The following is a 20,937-nucleotide window of genomic DNA, read 5'->3' as shown; positions in this document are numbered from 1 at the left end:
GAGCCAGGAAGCCAAAGACCAGGATTTGAACCCATATCTCTTGAACTCAAGAGCCTGGCCTTTTCAGTTAGTCTCCTAAGGGAATGAAAATAAGTGGTGTTGAATATGCCACATGCAGATAATTAAGAATTGAACAAAAAGTGTATGTTTGTCCACTTGAGAATGCAAGTCGGGCTTTGGGGGGTAGAAGAAGGTCTCAGGGTTAATGGGCTTCTCATAGAGATGAGCTCAGATTTTGACTCAGATTTATAGGTTCACAAACTATTCTCACTTCTCTGTAGAACAGTTTTCAGGCTCTGTAAAACTGAATCATTGATAAAATGATTACAGACTCACAAAAAGCTGAAGAAAACTCTAGAATGCTAACTCATTAGTGTTGAGGGAGATAGAGAAGTTACAACCACACCAGCACAGGTGTCAGATGGGCAGCGTGATCTTTCATCAATAGGGAAACCTAGTTAAGATGAAAGGGTTGCAGAGTGTGTTTATTTCCTGCCTTCTTCTGAAAATGATTTGAGTCCATTGCAAAGGGAGTGGCTATTTTTAACTAATACAGTCACCAATGAGGGATGGTGAGTCATTCTCAGTGAAAAAGCTAAATCTGTCAAGCTGACGGAAAGACTCATATTGAGTCATCAGTGCTCCATCTCTCTTGGGCAATACTGGAGAAATTCTCCTCTGTCAGTATCTCCATTTTCAATATTCCATGAGCACATCAGTATGGATCGGGCTCCCCTTTCTTGGTTTGGGAATGTGAAGTCTGCTCTACTCTGATTTTCTGACTCTGATTACTCCCTCTCCAGCATCACAGTAGCAATCTCGGCAGCTGTCACCAGGGGATGACAATGCCTCAGGCTTAGTTACATAGGGATGGGGTAATTGATCAATCTTCCTGTAGGTGCGACTAACTCACGGAAAATAATATTACCAGGTAAAGTGGATGATGCTTTAAAGACATTTTTTTTTTCACTCATGAAAAATGTGATAACAATTGAGATTGTGAAAGAAAGAAATGCAAACACCTAGTGTACTAGTCAGGATTGAGTGCAGGAAGCAGACGTGCCTCTAGATATTTTAACTGTGAAGGGACTTAATACAGAGAATAAGGTGTTTACAAAATCATCGGGAGTTCTAGGGGTGTGGGCCCTAGACTGGGCCTCTAGAAATGCGTTCCAGAATACTGCAGAACTGACCTGCCAGGGAAGATACCACCTCTGGGGCCATTGCTATGGCTACTGATGTCAAGAACCCAGAGCTGAGACTGTGTTCCTAGTATCAAGGTCACACTGCCTCTGGACACCCAGGAGGCTAAAGAATGGATTCCATTCTAAAGAATGGATTCTGAAACACCAGAAATTTCATGTGTCTACTGCCTTGCTTGCTAGTGACAAGAAACAGTCAAAAAAAGCAGGAAATGCCCTCCATCTTCTAAGTCTCACACAAGTACAGCTAATTGGCTAAACTTAGTTTGTTTCTAGAGTGCTAGTTGGGAGTCTGGAGAATGCATTTTGTAATTGTCCAGCTTCCGGTAAGGCCCATGAGAAAGAAGCTGTACTCTCCACACCCAGGGTCAAGTGACTGCCTCACTACCATGGCCACTACTAGCTGCAACAGCAGAGATCAGGGTCTCCCATTTGCTGAGTGCTCCCTTGGTGCCAGTGCTGGGCTGAACCCTTTACATTTATCATTGCCTTCCCCTCACTATTATTAGATTCCTTTCACAGAGGAGGGAGCTGGGGTCTAGAGAGATTGGGTAATTTGCACAAATTAATGCTGGAGGAAAAGGAGGAACCAGGCTCTGAACTCCATCTGCCTGATTCCAGAGGCCACTTCCTCACCATTACTTGACCAGCAGCCACTCACTTCTCTTTATCACTGCTCCCCCACCCGCCATCACTCTAAGTCAAGGGCTTCTGAAACTCTCCTTACTCTCTTTCAAGTGTCAGCGAGCCCCAGGCTCTGGGCCAGTTCACAGACTCCTGACGAGTCTCCCACAGCTTTCCTCTTGGCTCCTGCTTTTGCAGGAACTGTAACCATGGCGCAGTTTTATTGCTTGGAAGAAGCTTTCTCTACCCATCCCTCCTCCCTCTGGAGAGAGAATGGCTTTACTCATCCCAGAGAAGGTCTTCAATTACCTTCTGCTACATCCACATCTACTTTTATTTCATCTTTCTCCATCTGAAATAGAGATGAAGGTGAGACAAGGATCTCTGAATTCTGAGTCTTAGCAAAATGTAATTACTACATTTTTTTCTTTTTCTAATCACAGGAGACTTTTCTGAGCAACCTAGTTACTGATTCTACTACTCCCTCACTTCCTCCTTCCAACTGCTCTATGAAGCTTGACATTGGCGTGGAAGTTATTTTGCTTCAAATTGCTTAAGAGGTCTCGTTAATGAGGTTGACAACCGCCAGATCCTGCCATGCTTCGTGAGACTTGTCATTTCCCCCACCCTAAACATTTTTAGAACACATGTGAGTGGAATGACAAAGTGATGTGGTCATTATTTGCCTATTTGCATTTGCCTTTGGAAAGTATCTCCTTAATCTGAAATACCCTCATCACATGAGGTGTCACCTGCTCATCTCTTGTGCCCTGCTCTCTCCCCTCTCTTCATATCTGGGTTCATTCAGCAACCACCAAATGATAAGCAATCTTTGGGACCCATTTTTATCATTTATTCATTCAAAAATGTTTGTGAATGCTTACTATGTGTCAGACACCATGCAAAGTGCTGGAAGAGTAAGTGAATAGATAGTTATGGTTCTTGTCTTCCAGGAGCTTCCATTCCAGACATTACCCAAGCAATCAACTCATTAAAGAATTTTAAGTGAATATATAGAGAATTTACTTCAAACTAGGTTCTTACTTAGATATGGTGATCCGGGAAGGTTTCTCAGAAGAGGTGACATTTACACTGAAGGAAAAGTAGGAGCTAGCCATACAAATGGAAGAGGGGAAGATCATTTAAGGCAGTAGGCACAGCATGTGGGTAGGTCCTGAGGTTGTAAAGGAAAAAGTTGGTGTGTTCCAGGGTCTGCAAGGAGGTCAGTGGGCTAGAGGGGAGAGATATCACTTGATGTTAGTGGGGACTAGACTTTGTGGGGCCTTACAGGTCAAGGTAAGGAGTCTGGACTGTATTTGCAGTTGTCTAAGGTTAATGAGATGCCTGGCATAGGTGGCAGAAGGAAGATGGAGAGAAAGGGCTGCGGTGAAGCATGAAAAGATTGTTGATAGATGAACTGTGAGTGGTGGTGGAGTGGAAGAGTCCATGGTGCCTTCTGGGTCTTCAGATGTTATCAGGGCTCAGCATCAAGGACTCCTGATACCAGTATGGTGGGGTCTTTTCTGCCTATAAGGTTTAATGGCTTTAAGACTTAATCATATGCTTTTGGCAACCTGTCCTCTCTCCCCTTCTGGCAATATTTTTGTTACTCCATCCACATCCCATTGGATAGATCTTTGAGGCTGCATATTTACCTATCTAAAGCATGGACCATGCAGTGCCTCTTGGCTCTGACACTGGGTGGGGATGGGGGTGGGGCAGTTGGTTAAGAGCACAGTCTCCAGAGCCAGACAGCACAGTCAGAATCCTATTTCCCTTGACTACTGGTGCAATCTCACCTGGCTTCTTTGAGTCTTAGCTTTTTCAGTTATAAAATGGGGTGAGGATAATAATACCTGCCTCATAGGGCCACTGGGAAGATTGGATGAGCTACTGCAGGTGAAGTCCTCAGAGCAGCACCTGGCACATGGGCTCAGTGTTAGCTCTTATTAGAGCTAGGGACCAGGTGCTTTTGAACTGCCTTAATTTCACTCTTCACCCACGCTAAGAGCAGGATTTACTGCTTCAAGACATCCCCAAAATAGATCCAATCTCATTTAACAAGAAAAGACTATTTTACTAAGTGTTTCACAGGGAGATGGAGGATGGGGGTTTCCTCTAGAATGTACAGCACTTCACCCCAAAATCCCCATTGAAAATCTGGCTCCTTCTCTCCCTCCCTGGCCACTTGCTGCGTATCTACCTTCCCCTGCTACCCCTCACACTTCATTCTCGTAGTTTCCCTGGTCTTTGGACCTGGACCCTGCTTCCCACCTCATCCTTAGTTTTTTCATAGAAACCACTATTGCTTTTGCTAATCCTCTCTTTGTTTTCTATTTCCTTAATTTCCAGTCTTACTGTTATTATTTCTTTCCTTCTATTTTTTTCGTTTATTTTCTATTGTTTTACTAATTCTTGAGATAAAAGCTAAGAAAGGTTTAGCTTTTTTTTTTTCCTTTCTACTATATGCTTTTTTCCTTCCATGCCCCCTCCCTTTTGCTTTAAATATTTATTTATTTATTTTGGCTGTGCCGGGTCTTAGTTGCGGCACACGGGATCTTTAGTGTGGCATGCGGGATCTTCATTGCCACAGGCGGAATCTAGTTCCTTGACCAGGGATCGAACCTGGGCCCCCTGTATTGGGAGAACAGAGTCTTAACCACTGGACCACCAGGGAGGTCCCCTCTTTTGCTTTTAAAGTCATATGTTTCTCCCAAGCATGGTTTTAGCTTCTTCCCATAAGCCTTGATATGTGGTTTTATTATCATTCAGTTCAAAATACTTTCTAATTTCTATTATAACCTTGTTTTTATTATTGATTCTTAGTTTAGTTGCATTGTGTCAGATGAGGTACTCTGCATGATTTTACTGCTTTGAAATCTGTTGTGACTTGTTTTATGACCCAGGATGTAGTCAATTCTGGTAAATGTTCCACGTGACCTTGAAAAGAATGTGTGGCTCTGCAGTTGTTGGGTACAGGGCTCTATGAACGTCCATTAGGTCAAGTTTACTAAACATAGTGTTTCTTAATCTTTACTAATTTTTTGTGTTAATATGACCTATTAGTTCCTAAAAGGTGTTCTGTAATATCTCAAAATGACTATAGATTTATCTATTTTTCCTTTTATCAGTTTTGACCTATATATTTTGAAATTATATTATTTGGTGCATACAAATTTAGAATTATTATATTTTCCTGGTGAATTGAGTCTTTTATCATTATGAAGTATTCCTTTTTATGTTTAGTAATGCCATTTACCTTAAAGTCTACTTCATCTAATATTAAAAATCTATGTCAGCTTTCTTTTTGTTAGTATTTGCATGTTATATTTCTTCCCATTCTTTTACTTTCAGTTTTCGATCTTTGTATAGTCTTTTGTTTTAGATGTGTTCTCAGTACAAAGCATATAATTGTTTAAAAAAATTGTCTGATAATTTGCTTCACTTATATTTAATATGGTTTCGATGTGTCCTACCTGTTCTGTTTCTTTTTCACTCTTTTCTGCCTTATTTTGAACTGATTATTTTTTGTTATCCCACTTTTCCCCGGTGTTAGATTGGAAATTACACACTTTTTAAAACTATTCCTTTATTGGTTACCCTAGAGATTATAAATTCTAGATTTGCAAAAATGTAATATCAATTGGTAGCTTTACTCTCTTTTTGAGACAATACAAGCACCTTTGGAAGAGTATTTCCCAAATTTTAATGTGCATGTGAATCACAGGGGAGCTTGTTAAAATGAAAATTATGATTTAGTAAGTCTGGGAAGAGGCCCAAGATTCTGCTTTCTTGTAACTTCATGGGCCACCCTATGACTACAAAACCCTCAGAACACTTTAACCATATTTACTCTATTTATCTCCTCCCTACTTAAATGCCAACCATGTACTTTAATTCTATATATAGTTAAATCCCTCAACACATTACTGTAGTTTTTTATGTAGACAATATTAGCCTAGATTCACCCATATATTTACATCCATATATTTTCGTTGTTCCTTATCCCTTCTTGCATCTTTGCTATCTCATCTGGAACTTTTTCTTTTTGCCTTGAGGACACTCTTTAGCATTTCCTTGAGTGGTGTTTTGTTGAAAACTCTCTGCTTTTGCCTGAAAATGTGTCCATTTTTTAAAAAAATAAATTTTTAAATTTTGGAACAATTTTAGAGGTACGGAGATGGATAAAGTTTCCCGTATATCCTTCACCTAGCTTCTCCTAATGTTAATGTCTAATATTACCATAATACATTTGTCAAAACAAAGAAACCAATATTGACACATACTGTTGACCACACTTCAGACTGTTATTTGGATTTTTCTGGTTTTCTCACCAGTGTCCTCTTTTTGTTCCAGGATTCAATCCAGGAAACCACATGCATTCAGTCACCATGCCTTCCCTAGTTTCCTTTGGTCTATGATAATTTCTCAGATTTTATTTTTTTCCATGATGAGGACAGTTTCGAGGAGTACTGGTCAGGTATTTCCTAGAATGTTCCTCAATTAGGGTTTGTCTGATATTTTCCAATGGGTATAATGGGGTTATTAGTTTTGGAGAAAAATATCGTGGAGCTGAAGTGCCCTTCTCAATTGCAATTGAGGCAGGCAGGGCAGTGGGAAAGCGTTATAATGGAAAAAAAAGAGAAGGCGTCAGGTATGCTCCAATTGTAGGCTGTTGGCATGAGGAAGCTAGAGATGGGTTAACTAGAAACGAGGTATCTGATGTGACTGGTGTGAAGAATAGCTTTTTCGAATCGGTCCTGCTTTGGAAGTGGAGGCAAATTAAAGGGATGATTTTGGTGCTTGACCAAGTCCTGACTATTCTAGGATGATTGCTGCAGAGACTGTGGTTTGCCTTCCTGGGCTGGTTGCTGCAAGGTTTTGGGTCAGAGTTCTATCATCATATATGGTCTGGCTAGTGTTCCTTTGTATAGTCAGCTCCTCAGACCCTGCCCTTTTGGGTCATTTTCTCACTTGAAAGAGGTTGGCCAATGTAGGGAAGGCTAGAGATCCAGATCTTCACCTCCTAGGGATTGCCCAGTTGCCTTCATGGTCAATTTTATTGTAAGATCTTCTTAAACTTTTTGTTGTTTTATTATTATGATAATAATCTGATGAAAGAGTGAGTGTACAGAAGAATTTAAGTCTCTACATAGAATGCAAAGACCAGCATCATGACCATTATGACAAAAACAAAAACAAGTAAAAGTTCTTTTAAGATGTTTTAGAACCAGGAACCCAATAGATCCAACTCAGGCCAAGACAGCAACTCCTACAGGCCATGAGTATCAACTTAAGACAGTTAATTAGCTTTTTCCTTAAAACAATGTATAGCCTTTTCTATCTTGGATTTTTTATTGATCTAAGTACAGCAAGAATTTTAGCAATGGCACAGATGCCACCATGACTGGCCAATAAGAAACCTAGAAAAATGCGTTTGTCCATTACTACTCATGCCAATGAATTGCAACTAATTTGTATTCCACCTAGAGCAGAAATGGTATCATTGAAAAATTCTGCTTTAGTTAGCAACAAGTTTCTTATAGTCTTTTCTCTTTGTATGATTCTCACCACTGGGGACCCTGCCTGAGCAATGAATCAGTAATTCTCCCAGGTAGAGAATAAGCAAGCAGATAAAAACCAAAACAGGAATAGGGCAGGGATCTTGGTTCAATATCTTGGGAGGAAGCTATCTACTATTTGAGGTCATCTGCTTTTTCTGAAGGTCTTGAGTCAGCTGTCAACTTCCAAAGATTGGCTTCTTCTAGAAGATCCCTGAGAATCTTCATTTTGAGCTGCCTTATTGGAGTAATCTTCTAATTGCATGGAATTCTGAATTGATTCTTTCATTGTGAAACTTGAATCCCATGATTGACTCTCTGGAGTAACACTGTTGTACTTGTTGTTAGCAGTTCCTGATTAGGTCCTTACCAATGAGGTTCAAGAACAGTTTGTCTCTTATATCTCTTCCAATAGCTGAAATCTCCTGGCCGAAGATCACAAAGAGGCTGTTTAGGAAGATGTTGTGGGAATAATGGCAATATGATCTTGGTGATAGGACAGGGTATAGTACATGAGTCTCTGCAATATTTTCTCATGTCTGTGTGCAGCAGTACAGAGACTATTATTAGAGGTGAAATCCCTAAATGCTTGGGCCTTCCAGTTGCCAATTCATAGGGTAATAACTGATGTGATGTGTGATGTGTCCCCAAGGGGATGGACCATATGGCCATAAAGGCTAGTGGGAGTGGGATTACCTTTGGCCAAGTGATGGCACACATTTCTGAAAGTTTTGTTAATTTAAATTTAAGGATGCTATCGGTCCTTTCAACATTTCCAGAACGTTGTAGGTGGTAAGGGCAATGGAGTTTTTGAGTAAGGTGTAATGCATTACAGAATTCTTTTATAATGATTACCATAAAGTGCGTGCTTGGTCACCTGATGTACAAATTGGTATGTCCCAGGTTAGAAAAAAAACTCAAGCAGATTTTTAGTAGCTGTGAAGCCTATAGCTTTTTGGCAAGGAAATGCTGCAGCTCATCCTGAAAGTAGACATACAATCACTAAAAAATATTTTAAAATAGACATAACAATAAATTGAAGGTGTTCAAAAGGCTATTGAGGCTTTGGTTCCAGGCTATGTCCCACCTTCATGGGTTTTCTTCAGGATTACGTTGTTGATCGGTGACACATGACCTGAAAATAACCTCAGCTAACCTTTTAGAGTTTCCTGATCAGTCCTGATTTAAGAGAGCAACCGATTTGTCTCTATCATGTTAAGTAGTTTCATGGAGAAATTTAGCTAGTTTCCATTTGAAGTCATCTGATGCCACCAAGCAGCCACCTTGGGAGTTCCAGAGACTATCTTAGTGAAAGGTACAACCAGAGTTTTTCCATTTTTACCTTTCAAAATCAGGGGTTAAACACTGATATTTATAATGGCCTCTTTGAATACCTCCATAGACTGATGCCTTTGAGGTTTAGATAGGATCATAACATTGGTTACGGCTGCTTATTTGGCACAATGATCTGCTAGAGCATTTTCTTTACCATATTATCCCTTTCTGGATGAGCCTCCATTTTCATAACAGCCACCTCTCTAAGATGTAGGAATGCACCTAAAGTTTCCTAACTCATCCATTTTTTAAATGAGATTTCCAGTATTGTTTTCAAAATCATGTACTATTCCAAAAGCATACATTCTATCTTTCTATACATGCTTACTCTCTGGTCTTTGGTTAACTGACTAGCTCTATTAAGTACAATAAGTTCTGGCATCTGGGCTGATTTTTTTTTTTTTTTTTTTTTTTTTTTTTTGCGGTATGCGGGCCTCTCACTGCTGTGGCCTCTCCCGCCGCGGAGCACAGGCTCCGGACGCGCAGGCCCAGCGGCCATGGCTCACGGGCCCAGCCGCTCCGCGGCACGTGGGATCCTCCCAGACCGGGGCACGAACCCGTGTCCCCTGCACCGGCAGGCGGACTCTCAACCACTGCGCCACCAGGGAAGCCCATCTGGGCTGATTTTTACCTTGGGCAGAGGACTGCATTCCAAAGGAGAGCTTAAATTAGTGATAGTATATCCTGCTTGATAACCTCCAGTTTCAGTTTTGAGGTATGAGCCATCAACAAATAATATTAGTTTGTGGTTCTCAGTGACATTCTCTAATACATTTGAATGCGTACACAACATTCCCTAGCAAAGGTAAGACAATTGTGAGGTTCACATTCCTCTGGCAAAGTGGCAAATTCAGTGTTGGGGTGGTGAATACTTAGCAATGCGAGACTACAAGAGTAACAATGTCATAGGAGGTTAATCAGCTGGCTGAAAAGTGTTGCATGTTCTTAGCCAGTAGTAATGTCTGTCCTGTATGAGGAACCGTGACGTCAAGCAAGGAGCCTAGAACTAGCTCAGCAGAGACCTCAACAATTATTTATTTATTTATTTTTAGCAGCAGCTATTACTATAAGACGTGGGGAATAAATCTTTGCAACCAGGTCAAGGGTCTGGCAATAGGTTTTTGATGGTTCCCATGAAGTTGAATGAAAATCCCAAGGGCTTGTCCAGATCACTTATGCACATATAGACAAAGGGGAATTTTGTAGTTAGGAATGCCTGTGAATGAACCTACTGAAGAACGTTCTTCATATTACAGAAGGCCTGCTCCATATCTGGGTTCCCAGAAAAGGTCTCTTACTGAGAACTTAGTCAACTCATAAAGAGGCATTGCAATCTTATAAAAATTTGTCTGCAATATCCAGTTAAATCTAGAAATCCTGTCTTACTGTTATTTTGTGAGAGGTCTAAGGTAAGTTTGAATAGTCATTTGTCTATCAAGAGAGAGCGTTTTCCCCTCCTTAGATATCCCATGACCTAAATAATGGACTGTGCTTTGTAAAAACTGCAGTTTATCTGTTGAAACTTTGTCCCTTTTCTTCTAAGACTGAGAGCAAGTAAATGGAATCCTTTTTCAAGGTTTCTTAATCTTTGAATAAAGTAAGTCATCTACATATTGTATCAGAACTTAAGAACACGGGAAATTTAGATCTGTTAAGACTTGTTTGAGGAACTGAGAAAATAGGAGGCTTCAGTGAACCTCTGGGGCATGACTGTCTAGGAATACTGTTATCTTCTTCAGGTGACGGCTAAAAGGTATTGACTGTCCTAGATGTGATCTAGAGGCACATCAAAAAAGACAAAGCAAAGGTCCACTACAGTAAAGCAAGTAGCTTCAGGCAGAATTGATGCCAAGATAGTATTTGCGTTAGATGTCACTGGGAAGTGAGGGATATAAGTTTTGTTGATTGTCCTGAGGTCTTGAAGAAATTGATATCCTTATCCATTTGGTTTCTTTACTGAGTGTTACAAGGGCTAGTGAAGGATATAAGAAGACCTTTGGATATAAGGCATTCAACTACAGCTTTGAAACCTTCCTTTGTTTCTGGCTTCAAGGGATATTGGGGATATTTGGTGGGATCTATTTACTGCTCTAATTAGTTTTCTATGTCAGGAGACTTTTAAGGTCATAGAATGTCATGTATGATGTCAAGACCTTTATCTGGGGTATGCATCAAATATAATAGAGAAGGCAAAGGTATATCTAGAATAGACACAACTTGATTATGAATAGAAGAGTCCTCTGGAACTTTAACAGTCGTTCTGTTTTATATTTAATATTACAACTCCATTTGCAAAGTAAGTCTCTCCCTATTAAATTTGCAGGGTGGTATCACAGAGCAGGAAGGAATGTTTTTTATTCAAGGGCTCAAGTGTTACAGCTAAGGGCTGGGAGATAGGCAATATCTGTGGGTTATTTGAAAGAACTGTCACTTGTGTGTATGGTTACTCTGAGGAAGAGGTTGAGCAAAGATGGTGTTTAATGTAGTAAGAGTAGCATCCCTATCTACCAGGAATTGATGAGGTTGACCATCTATATTTATTCAAGTTGAGTGTTTAAGGGTAAGTCAGGATCTTGAAAGTGTTTTCCTTTTTCAGAGCACCCCCATAGATCAGAATTGAGGGATTTTCTTCATCTTGGTTTTTCTTTTATAGGATGGGACATTCATTTTTTCCAGGGTCCTTTTTGTTTACAACATCTACCTTGTCAAAAATAGTTGTTTGGGAAGTGGGCCACCTAGCTGTTGAGTCTGCATGATTCTAGTTTATTTTGGAGCTTATCTAAAGCTGTTCAACATGTTCTGACAGGTGTTTTAGTTCAGACAAAGGAGCTACTTCCCATTCTAATTTCTACTTTTGAATTAGGCTTCTAGTTTCAGGTTTAACCCCATTGACAAAATGAGATGTAAGGACTACTTTTACAACTGGCACCTTCATTAACTCTTGAGTGTTGTCAGAAGGTATTTTCTACTAGAAAAGCATGGAAATTTCCTATATTTTCATCATTTTTCTGTTTGTATGGTTCAATTATGGTCCAATAAATTTTTATTGGAAATGTTTGGGGATACTACAGTACTTTTAGGAGACTTTGTCCTGCTTTTCAAATATATATATATATATTTTAGATCCTTTTTTTTGGACAGGTGTATCGTAGAAAGAGAGATTCTGTAGATGCCTTTCTGGGTCAATCCAATCAGCTTTGCCATCCAAGATCTAGCTGAGGTTCTGAGGTTCTGACCAACATGTGTACAAGTTGATATAGGTTAGGTAACCCTGAATCATATGCACCCAAACTAATTTAAAATGCTCCTATGAATAGTTGCTGGTCTTATATGGCAGCAGAGATGCTTAATTATAGTTCTTAATTTATCTTGGGTCCTAAGTTTAAATTATGCAGTGGCCCATATATCTGGCTCATAGGAGGGATGGATCTTTAGAGGCAACTGGCATTTTGTACTCTTAGGAGAGTTTCTGGGAGTAGGGAGGGGGTGTGGACAAGAGGAAGAGAAGGGAAGAGTTGATGAGATCACAAGGACAAGGAAGCAGAGGGACACCTGGATGTAGGGAGGCAACAGGATGAGGAGGATTTACTAGGAAAGGAGTCTAGTTTATTGTTGCTTAAGTTTGTTAAATTGGGACTTCCCTGGTGGCACAGTGGTTAGGAATCGCCTGCCAATGCAGGGGACATGGGTTCAAGCCCTGGTCCAGGAGGATCCCACATGCCGCGGAGCAACTAAGCCCGCGAGCCACAACTACTGAGCCCATGTACCACAACTACTGAAGCTCGCGTGCCTAGGGCCCATGCTCTGCAACAAGAGAAGCCACCGCAATGAGAAGCCTGCGCACCACAACGAAGAGTAGCCCCTGCTCACCGCAACTAGAGAAAGCCCATGCGCAGCAACAAAGACCCAATGCAGCCAAAAATAAATACATAAATAATTTTTTTAAAAAGATAAAATCTTAAAAAAAAATAGTTTGTTAAATTGCTCATTGGCTTTGGCTACAGAATCTTTTAGTGAAATACTTTTCGAACCAGAATTTCCTTTGGAGGCTTCTGCATACTAATCAAACACAGCTGCCCATTGGGCCTGAGAAATCTTAATTCCCTTTCTTTTCTAAGGTGCCTATCAAATAAAATATGTATTCAAGTCAAATGTTCCCCAGAGTGGCCACTGAAGGCCCAAATACCCACTGCTGACATTACGCCATTTAGAGAACTAGGCACCAGTATTAGGATTGTAATAAAAATACACATAAGAAGCAGCCATTTTTCCCAGTGGAGGAGAGGTTTTAAGCTTTGATGACCTCAGGAGAGCTGGCAATGGTTGGTTAAAAGTGATGTTTGTTCTCTTCATGTTTCAAGACCCCTCTGAACACAGACCCAACAATCTGTGCCCCTTGGCAGGTGGAAAATTAGAGTGAACTCCCTCTTGATCAAAGGCAAGCTCTCAGGACAAAAAATCAAGAGGAAAGGAGAACCTCATCCAGTTTTACTGGTGAATCACAACGAAGTTTGTCCAAATGTATGCCGGTCTGGTAAGAACAGCAAACTCATTAGTCTGTGAGGCTGGCTCAAACAACAAGCTTACAGGGCCTATGCCTGTGTTCTACCCCATGATTCTTCTTCTTATGACCACACTTTCAGACAGCTCAATACAAAACAGAAGTACAAAAGAGAACCAAAAAGCATGAAAAAGAATGGTCTGATTCCACCAAGGATGTCAAACAAAATCGGAAGCAATAACAAAACCTGGGTACCACACTTAGAATAAATAGCTGAGGAACTCAACACAAAAATAGTGGAGCTCAGATTCAGCACTGACTTACCATGTTGGCACAGACTTGACAGCAACAAGGCGCAAGGCACTACGGTCTCTGTGAGAACCTCATCTGGCTGAAGGCTGGGATCCATGGTGGTGGACAGTGCAGTCCGTGTCTCAGTGGAGTCTTCAGGAAAACTGTGGAAAGTAATGTAGACCATCCAAATAACAAAGAGACTATTTATTTAGAACTTGGTAGTGCAAGAGAGTTAGTTACTACCACTTGCATTTGGCAGACTCAGAGGCAGGCAGGGGAGAGGGAAAAGCTTTATGGTGAAAAAGAGGAAGGGTTCAGGTGTGCTCTGATTGGAGGCTGTTGGCAAGGGGAAGCTGTTGAACGTCTATTACATAGTGTTCCGAGCTGTGCTTTGAACACAGATGTCAAATATAGTCCTTGTCAACCAGGAGCTCACAGTCTAGTTGAGGAAGGCAAAACATTAACAATTGAAATGGAATTTGACAAGCACTATGGCTGATAAATGTCAGGATGCCCTGGGAACATGCAGTAGGAATAGTGGTGAGTTGGTACATGTTAAACAACTGAGTCCTAGGGGAGTGGTGTATGGGGGGAAGGTAAGAGCCGGATTTGTAGAGTTTTCTGATTTCCACGGTGTAAATACTCCTACCACAGACAGTTTCAAGCTACCAACATGATGCCACTAAAAAAGGGAGTTGGAAAGAGGTGGGCAGTAGCATGCCAATATATCTTATTTCCACTATTCAGGTACAACAGACGTAAATAATCTAAAGAGCAGAGATAATAGTAAAATGTAGTAAAATAATTAGGAAGTGATGACTATTTACTACTTTTGCTTTTAATACAATTGGCTTAATTGTAAAATCACAAAATTACTGAACTTTTTTTTAACAATCAGCTCTTGCAAGCAAGTATGAACCAGTGCAAGTGGGCCCTAGCATACCACTAGATAAGAGTGATTTCAGGAATTACTGTAGGCTCACCTAAAGGGAAGATTAGGAGGAAATCAAAGGCAGGGAATCTGCCTTCTCATTTCTGTAACTCAGGCACCTAGGGTTGGGTTGTTGAATAGTGAAACTAATTCATTAATTCCGTATTAAAAAAATTTTTTTAAAGCCCATTCTATATTCTGGGCACTTTCCTAGGTGTTTGTGGAGTATAGCAGCAAACACCAAGGCCCTGCCTTTCAGGGAGTTTACATTCATAGGTGTGTGTGTGTGTGTGTGTGTGTGTGTGTGTGTGTGTGTATACACAAATGTCTGTTATATCAGGAGGTGAATGATAAGTGCTATGACCAAAAATTCTGTAACGCAAAGGAGAAAAGGAGTGGGGCACCACTATTTCAAATGGGGTCGCCAGGGAATTGCCTGGCAGTCCAGTGGTTAGTACTCCACGCTTCCCCTGCAGGGGGCACTGGTTCAATCCCTGGTTGAGGAACTAAGATTCCCCCATGCCAGGTGGTGCGGTCAAAAAAAAAAGAGGGAGGGCTTCCTTGGTGGCACAGTGGTTGGGAATCCGCCTGCCAGTGCAGGGGACACGGGTTCGAGCCCTGGTCCGGGAGGATCCCACATGCCTTGGAGCAACTAGGCCCGTGCGTCACGACTACGGAGCCTGCACTCTAGAGCCCGCAAGCCACAACTACTGAGCCCGCGTGCCACAACTACTGAAGCCCGCGCGCCTGGAGCCCGTGCTCCGCCACAGGAGAGGTCACCGCAATGAGAGGCCCGCGCACCGCAACGAAGGGTGGCCCCCGCTCGCTGCATCTAGAGGGGGCCCGGGCGCAGCAACGAAGACCCAACACAGACAAAAATAAATAAATAAATAAAATTTTAAAAAAATGGGGCTGCCAGGCAACTGTAAATGTTGAGATGTAAGAGGGTAAGGATCAACGGTTCAGGAATCTGAGAAACACGACCTGAGTAGGGCTGAAGCACAGACTCCCAGAGCTCATCATTCAACAAGAGTGGAACACAGAGTAACTTCGGAAATGTTTTCTTCAGAGACGCCACGCACTCTGCCCTGATTCTTCAGCCCCTCCTCACAGAAGAAAAGTCCTTCCTTCAAGAAGGTCTCAGGCACGCTAGTGTTTAACTGGACCAATCAGATGCAGGGAGGCGGGGCTCGTTTTCTGTACTGCCTGAAGCCCGCCAAACGCCCTGACATCTCTGCGCATGCTCAAATCCTTCTGCTCCTGGCACGCTATTTGGAGCGGTTTGCGCATGTGCGAGAGCGAGACGTAGATGTTTGTCCCAAGGCCTTCCCGTACCGTCCAGGCGGCGAGTCGCCTCCTGGTTTCGGAGCGTGTCCGGCGTGTGTTAGTTGTTCTCCGGCAGCAGTGACCACTGCGGACATGAACCGCGAGAGCTTCGCGGCGGGCGAGCGGCTGGTGTCGCCGGCTTACGTGCGGCAGGGCTGTGAGGCCCGCCGCTCGCACGAGCACCTCATACGGCTGCTTCTGGAGAAGGTACCGAGCTTTCGGGTCCCTCCCTAGCTGCCGCGCCCCCCAGGCTCCGGCTCCGCCCAGCGCCCCTGTTAGTTCCAGAACCTGCCTCACCTCCTCGTGTTTGCTGGTTGAGCCCTGTCCCCAGAGTCTTTCGCAGTTGGGCATGCCTTATGCCGGCTTGCGCCGTTCAGCTCCTTCTCAGCCTCGCCAATGCTGGCAAAAACCCAGAGAGTGTTATTAGGGGATGTGGGGAGTTCGGAATGTCGAGCCCCCCCTTTTTTTTTTTTCCTAACTTCGGGTTGGGGAAGCAAGGGGAAGGCCGGCATGATTTACTTTTTCGTTTGCGGATAGGGCAAAGTTCGTGTCTTCCATCTTTCACTACTCCTGGGGAACACATGATATTTATAAACTACGATATACTAACTCGAAGCAGGTGATGCTGAGGAACTTCACAGGTCTCGTTCTTGCCAGCATCCTGAATTTTAATGTCACTAAAGTTTGACAACCCTAGTTCTAACACCCTGGTGTGAAAAATCCTAGTTGAAGATAAGGTTTATTCGTTTTCAGTTACTTTTAACTGCAACTTTAAACCTGAGTAATCTCATTGTATTTATCACTTCTCGCAGCATCGTGTGGATAATTGTAATATAGTGTAACACAAACATTTTGCCTATTCAGAGTTTCTTCAGAGTGCTGAATTTATGTCTGAATTTTAGAAAACAAGGAGCATGGCAAAATGTGCATGGAAAAGTTTTAAAGTTCATTGAAGTAGGGCTCTGGGGAATGATGGTTTTTTAAATATAGTCATAAGCCTTTTTTTGTTTTCTTTTTTCTTTTCTTAAGGGCAAGTGTCCAGAGGATGGTTGGGATGAAAGTACACTTGAACTCTTTTTACATGAACTTGCAATCATGGATAGCAACAATTTCCTGGGAAATTGTGGTGTGGGAGAAAGGGAAGGGAGAGTGGCATCTGCATTAGTTGCTCGGCGACATTACAGGTATGATTTTTTTAAGTACAAAGCATTTCCTTTTCCCTTTTCTCTTTTTTTTTTTTGTTAAAAACAATAGTGGCAGTATTAATCATATTAAATTATAAAATGTCCGTTTGTAACCTACTTCTTGTTTAAATGGGCATGTGAACTAGATGCAACAGGGAGATGGAAACAATGTACCTGAGTAGGTGCTTTTCAGGACAATAGGGTAAAAGTTCTAATATGAGGTGGTTATACCCTGTCAGCTTCTGGGTGATTAAGGATACTGGCTGTACGTTCTGTTAAGAATGTTTGTACTGTCTATACATTCTGTTAAGAGTGTTTAACCTGATAAACCTATTTGGTTGTTAAGAGTTTAAAATATGCTAAGGTTGTTTATAGTTTTCCATGTTTCTTTTCTAACATGGCAAGTTTTTTTAGAGAATGGTATATTTATAGAACTTTAACGTCATTCATCTGCATCTAAACTGAATCCCATTTTATAAATATCTTGCTTGTTGCAGTAGATGTAGGAAAGGTATATTACAATTTTAGATTATTAAGTCACTTTTTTCTTTTGCATTATTCAGAAAGCTTTTCATCAATTCTGATAACCATTTAGTTGTTAGTGGTTCCAAATATGATCATTTCTCTGTTCTCCAACCTTTCTGTGAAATATAGGTAAACTCTTTAAAACTCCCATCTTCCATGATTTTAAATCATGATGAAATTTTCCTAGGAATAGTAGAATTTTATTTCAGCCGAAACTATTGCAGTCAAAACTAATGATAATGAATGTATGACCTGGATGAAAAACTAATGGTTAAATATAAGGTGATAACATGGTTGATAATATATGTTAAAAAATGCTTAGTATGTGAGATTGCAGTGGTAATAGAGTGTGATACGTGTTCTGTGATAATTCCAGTGTGCAGAATTTCTGATCTAGTCAACTATAAATGACAAACAGACTTTTGATTTTAAAGTGTATTTAGAGGTATCTTTAAATAGTGTATAACATGATTAAATTTAAAATGAGTGGATTTGCACACTAATTTTCAAGGAGCATGTACTTCTTCTAAACTTAAGGCAGTATTTGAAACATCAGCTCATCCCTGTTAGAAGTTAGCTCACTGCTCTGATTAGGGAAATGGGAAGAAAGAAGAGAATTTAATGTTGCATATATCCTGGTTTTCTATTGCTGTATAACAAACCACCTCAAAACATAGTGGCTTAAAACAGTCATTTATTTTGTTACCTCTGACAGGTTACCTGGACTCAGCAGGTGATTATTGCTTCAGGTCTCTCATGTAGTACAGTCAGGTGTTGGCTGAGAGTTTAGTCATCTGAAGGTTCAACTGGGCAGTTTATCCAAGTTGAGTCACTCAGATGGCTGGGAGCTCAGATGGCCTCTCCAAGTGGCTTGGCTTGGGCTTTCCCCAGCATAGCAGCTGGCTTTGAAGAGAGGACCCCCTGCCCCCCACCTCCCCTTGAGCAAACCCTTTAAGAGGCCAGATAGAAGCTATAAGGCTTCTTATGACCTAGCTCAGAAGTTCCAGACCATCACTTCTGCTAGATTCTTCCAGACCAAGCAAGTCACTAAGGCCAGCCCAGATTCAGATAGAGAGGAATTAGACCCCATCTCTTGGTGTGGCAGTGGCCTATGGGCATAGGGAGAAAAGGAATTGATAGTGGCCATGATGAAGACTAGCTACCACAGCATACTTGATGAATTTGTTTTGATTTAATTAGATATTTTCACATTATTAATAGTCAAGTATAGTGTTTATTTGGTTATTGTATTTGTATACTTATACAGTGGATTACTTAGAACACTGAATATTTTTGTCCAGTTGTTGGCCATTTTTTGCTTAGGTTCATTCATGGAATTGGACGATCGGGTGATATTTCTGCTGTGCAACCCAAAGCTGCAGGTTCTAGCCTTTTGAACAAAATTACCAATTCTTTGGTCCTGGACATCATAAAGTTGGCTGGTATGTATTGTGTTAATCATAATACTTTTGGCTGACCAGTCACACAAACCTTTGCCTAATTTCTTTTATTAATGCTTTTCTCCAAAAAGAGTATAAAATGGCTTTTGAAAAGACAAGTATATATATATATATAACTTTTAGAATAAGATAGAAAATCAGAGCCATAAGCCTGGAGGATGAATTTAGCAGTGAGCTTCCTGAGTGTGAGTACAGAAGAATAAGCACTAAGTCTGTTAACTCTTTTTATTCGATAGAAGTATATCATTTCTTTAAGAAGGATGCTGTTTTTCTAGTGGAATAACTAATTTCTGTTTTTCTTCTTATTTGTAGGTGTCCGTACAGTGACCAACTGCTTTGTAGTTCCGATGGCAACTGGTATGAGTCTGACCCTGTGTTTCTTAACATTACGACACAAAAGACCAAAAGCAAAGTACATTATATGGCCACGAATAGACCAGAAGTCCTGCTTTAAATCCATGATCACTGCAGGTAAAAGAAGAGAAGTAACATATATGTTTTTCAATGTCACAGAAAATTCAAACTTTTTATATAGAGCTAGATAAATGAAAAAGAAACTAAACCTGTTCCTATTCCTTCTTTTTATTGTGGTAAAATATACATAACAAAATTTACCCTTTTAACAAAACATTTTTAAATGTATAGTTCCTTGACATTAACTACATTCCTCTTGTTGTGGACCATCACTGCCATCTCGCTACAGAACTTTTTCATCCTCTGAAACTGAAACTCTACCTATTAAACAATAACTCTCCCCTCCCCACCACCCTCAGTCCCTAGCAATCACTATTCTACTTTCTGTCTCTATAAATTTGTCCTTCATATAGGTGGAATTATAGAATATTTGTCCTTTTGTGACTGGTTTATTTGACTTAGCATAATGTCTTTAAGGTTCATCCATGTTATAGCATGTGCCAGAATTTCTTTCCTTTTTTAGGACTCCCATTGTATATATATCCCACATTTTGTTTATTCATTCATTCATTCACTGGTGCACACTTGGGTTGGGTTGCTTCCACCTTTTGGCTGTGGTGAATAATGCTGCTATGAACATGGAGGTACAAATACCTGTTTGAGTCCCTGCTTTGAATTCTTTTCAGTACACTCTAAGAAATGGAAGTGTTATGTCGTATGTCCCTATTCTTTAAAATGGGGATATGATTACCTGCCTCAGAAGACTGTTTTCAGAATTAAGTGGGATGACATATGAAATGCCCAACAATAAACCCTGGAGCATAAGAGGTGCTTCAGGAATGTTTGTTCTGTATACATGAGTGGAGTACATGTAAATAATTACCATGAATCAAAGTACGAGGATACAGGCATCATTGAGTATAGATGAGACAAAAACTTTAAGTTGGTATTTTAGTATTTCGCTTGCTTAGGTCAAGTTAAATTTGAGAATTTAAAGTTATTTTTTGAATGGCCTCAGTCTGTTGTATGAAATGAACAGTATTGGGCTGTAATTAAACTGCATAAATAATCCTAAAGAAACTCGTGTAAAGGGATTCATAATAAGGACATATAGCAGAAATGGGTAGACTTTTAAAAGGTTTATGTTAAGTGGCATAAAGCTGTCAAGTCTGTTAATTTGCAAACTATTAACCAAAGAACTGATAACCAAACTTAGAGAAAGATTGGCATATTGAAAAACTGTAAACTTTTTCCAAATGATGTTATGACTTGGACTGTGTTATGTTCTTAGGAAGCAAGATGGTTGTATTCTTAAAAAAACCCCAAAACTTGCATCATAGTTGTTTGAAAACAAAAGTAGGGTTGAGTGTAGAGAATTTGAGAAATAATAGAGAATTAACTGTCCTTAGGAAGTTACTTATTTAAGTAAAATTTTCTTTGTTTTAATAGCTGTATAGATATGAAACCTAGAGTTCTGTGGACCACCATATATGAATTGATGATTTTATAGTGGCTGAAGTTTTATATTTCTGTAGACAGAATGCGGACAACTTGACGTGGATTCTAAAACAGAAGACTAC

General features: G+C 40.6%; 1 protein-coding gene across 1 annotated transcript in view; it reads left to right on the top strand.

Moving 5' to 3' along the window:
- Positions 1-15,673: 15,673 nt before the first annotated feature.
- Positions 15,674-20,937, top strand: part of SEPSECS (Sep (O-phosphoserine) tRNA:Sec (selenocysteine) tRNA synthase) — a 41,143-nt gene continuing 35,879 nt past the window's right edge. Inside the window, exons 1-4 of the mRNA XM_032633565.1 lie at positions 15,674-15,981; positions 16,804-16,958; positions 18,807-18,925; positions 19,256-19,414. Coding sequence (XP_032489456.1) covers positions 15,868-15,981; positions 16,804-16,958; positions 18,807-18,925; positions 19,256-19,414 — 547 coding nt within the window. The 5' untranslated portion in view covers positions 15,674-15,867. The remainder of the gene's footprint in view (positions 15,982-16,803; positions 16,959-18,806; positions 18,926-19,255; positions 19,415-20,937) is intronic.

This window comes from Phocoena sinus, chromosome 5 (genome assembly GCF_008692025.1).
Source record: "Phocoena sinus isolate mPhoSin1 chromosome 5, mPhoSin1.pri, whole genome shotgun sequence".
In the NCBI taxonomy this organism is placed as follows: domain Eukaryota; kingdom Metazoa; phylum Chordata; class Mammalia; order Artiodactyla; family Phocoenidae; genus Phocoena; species Phocoena sinus.
This window is presented reverse-complemented; position numbering and strand designations above follow the sequence as displayed.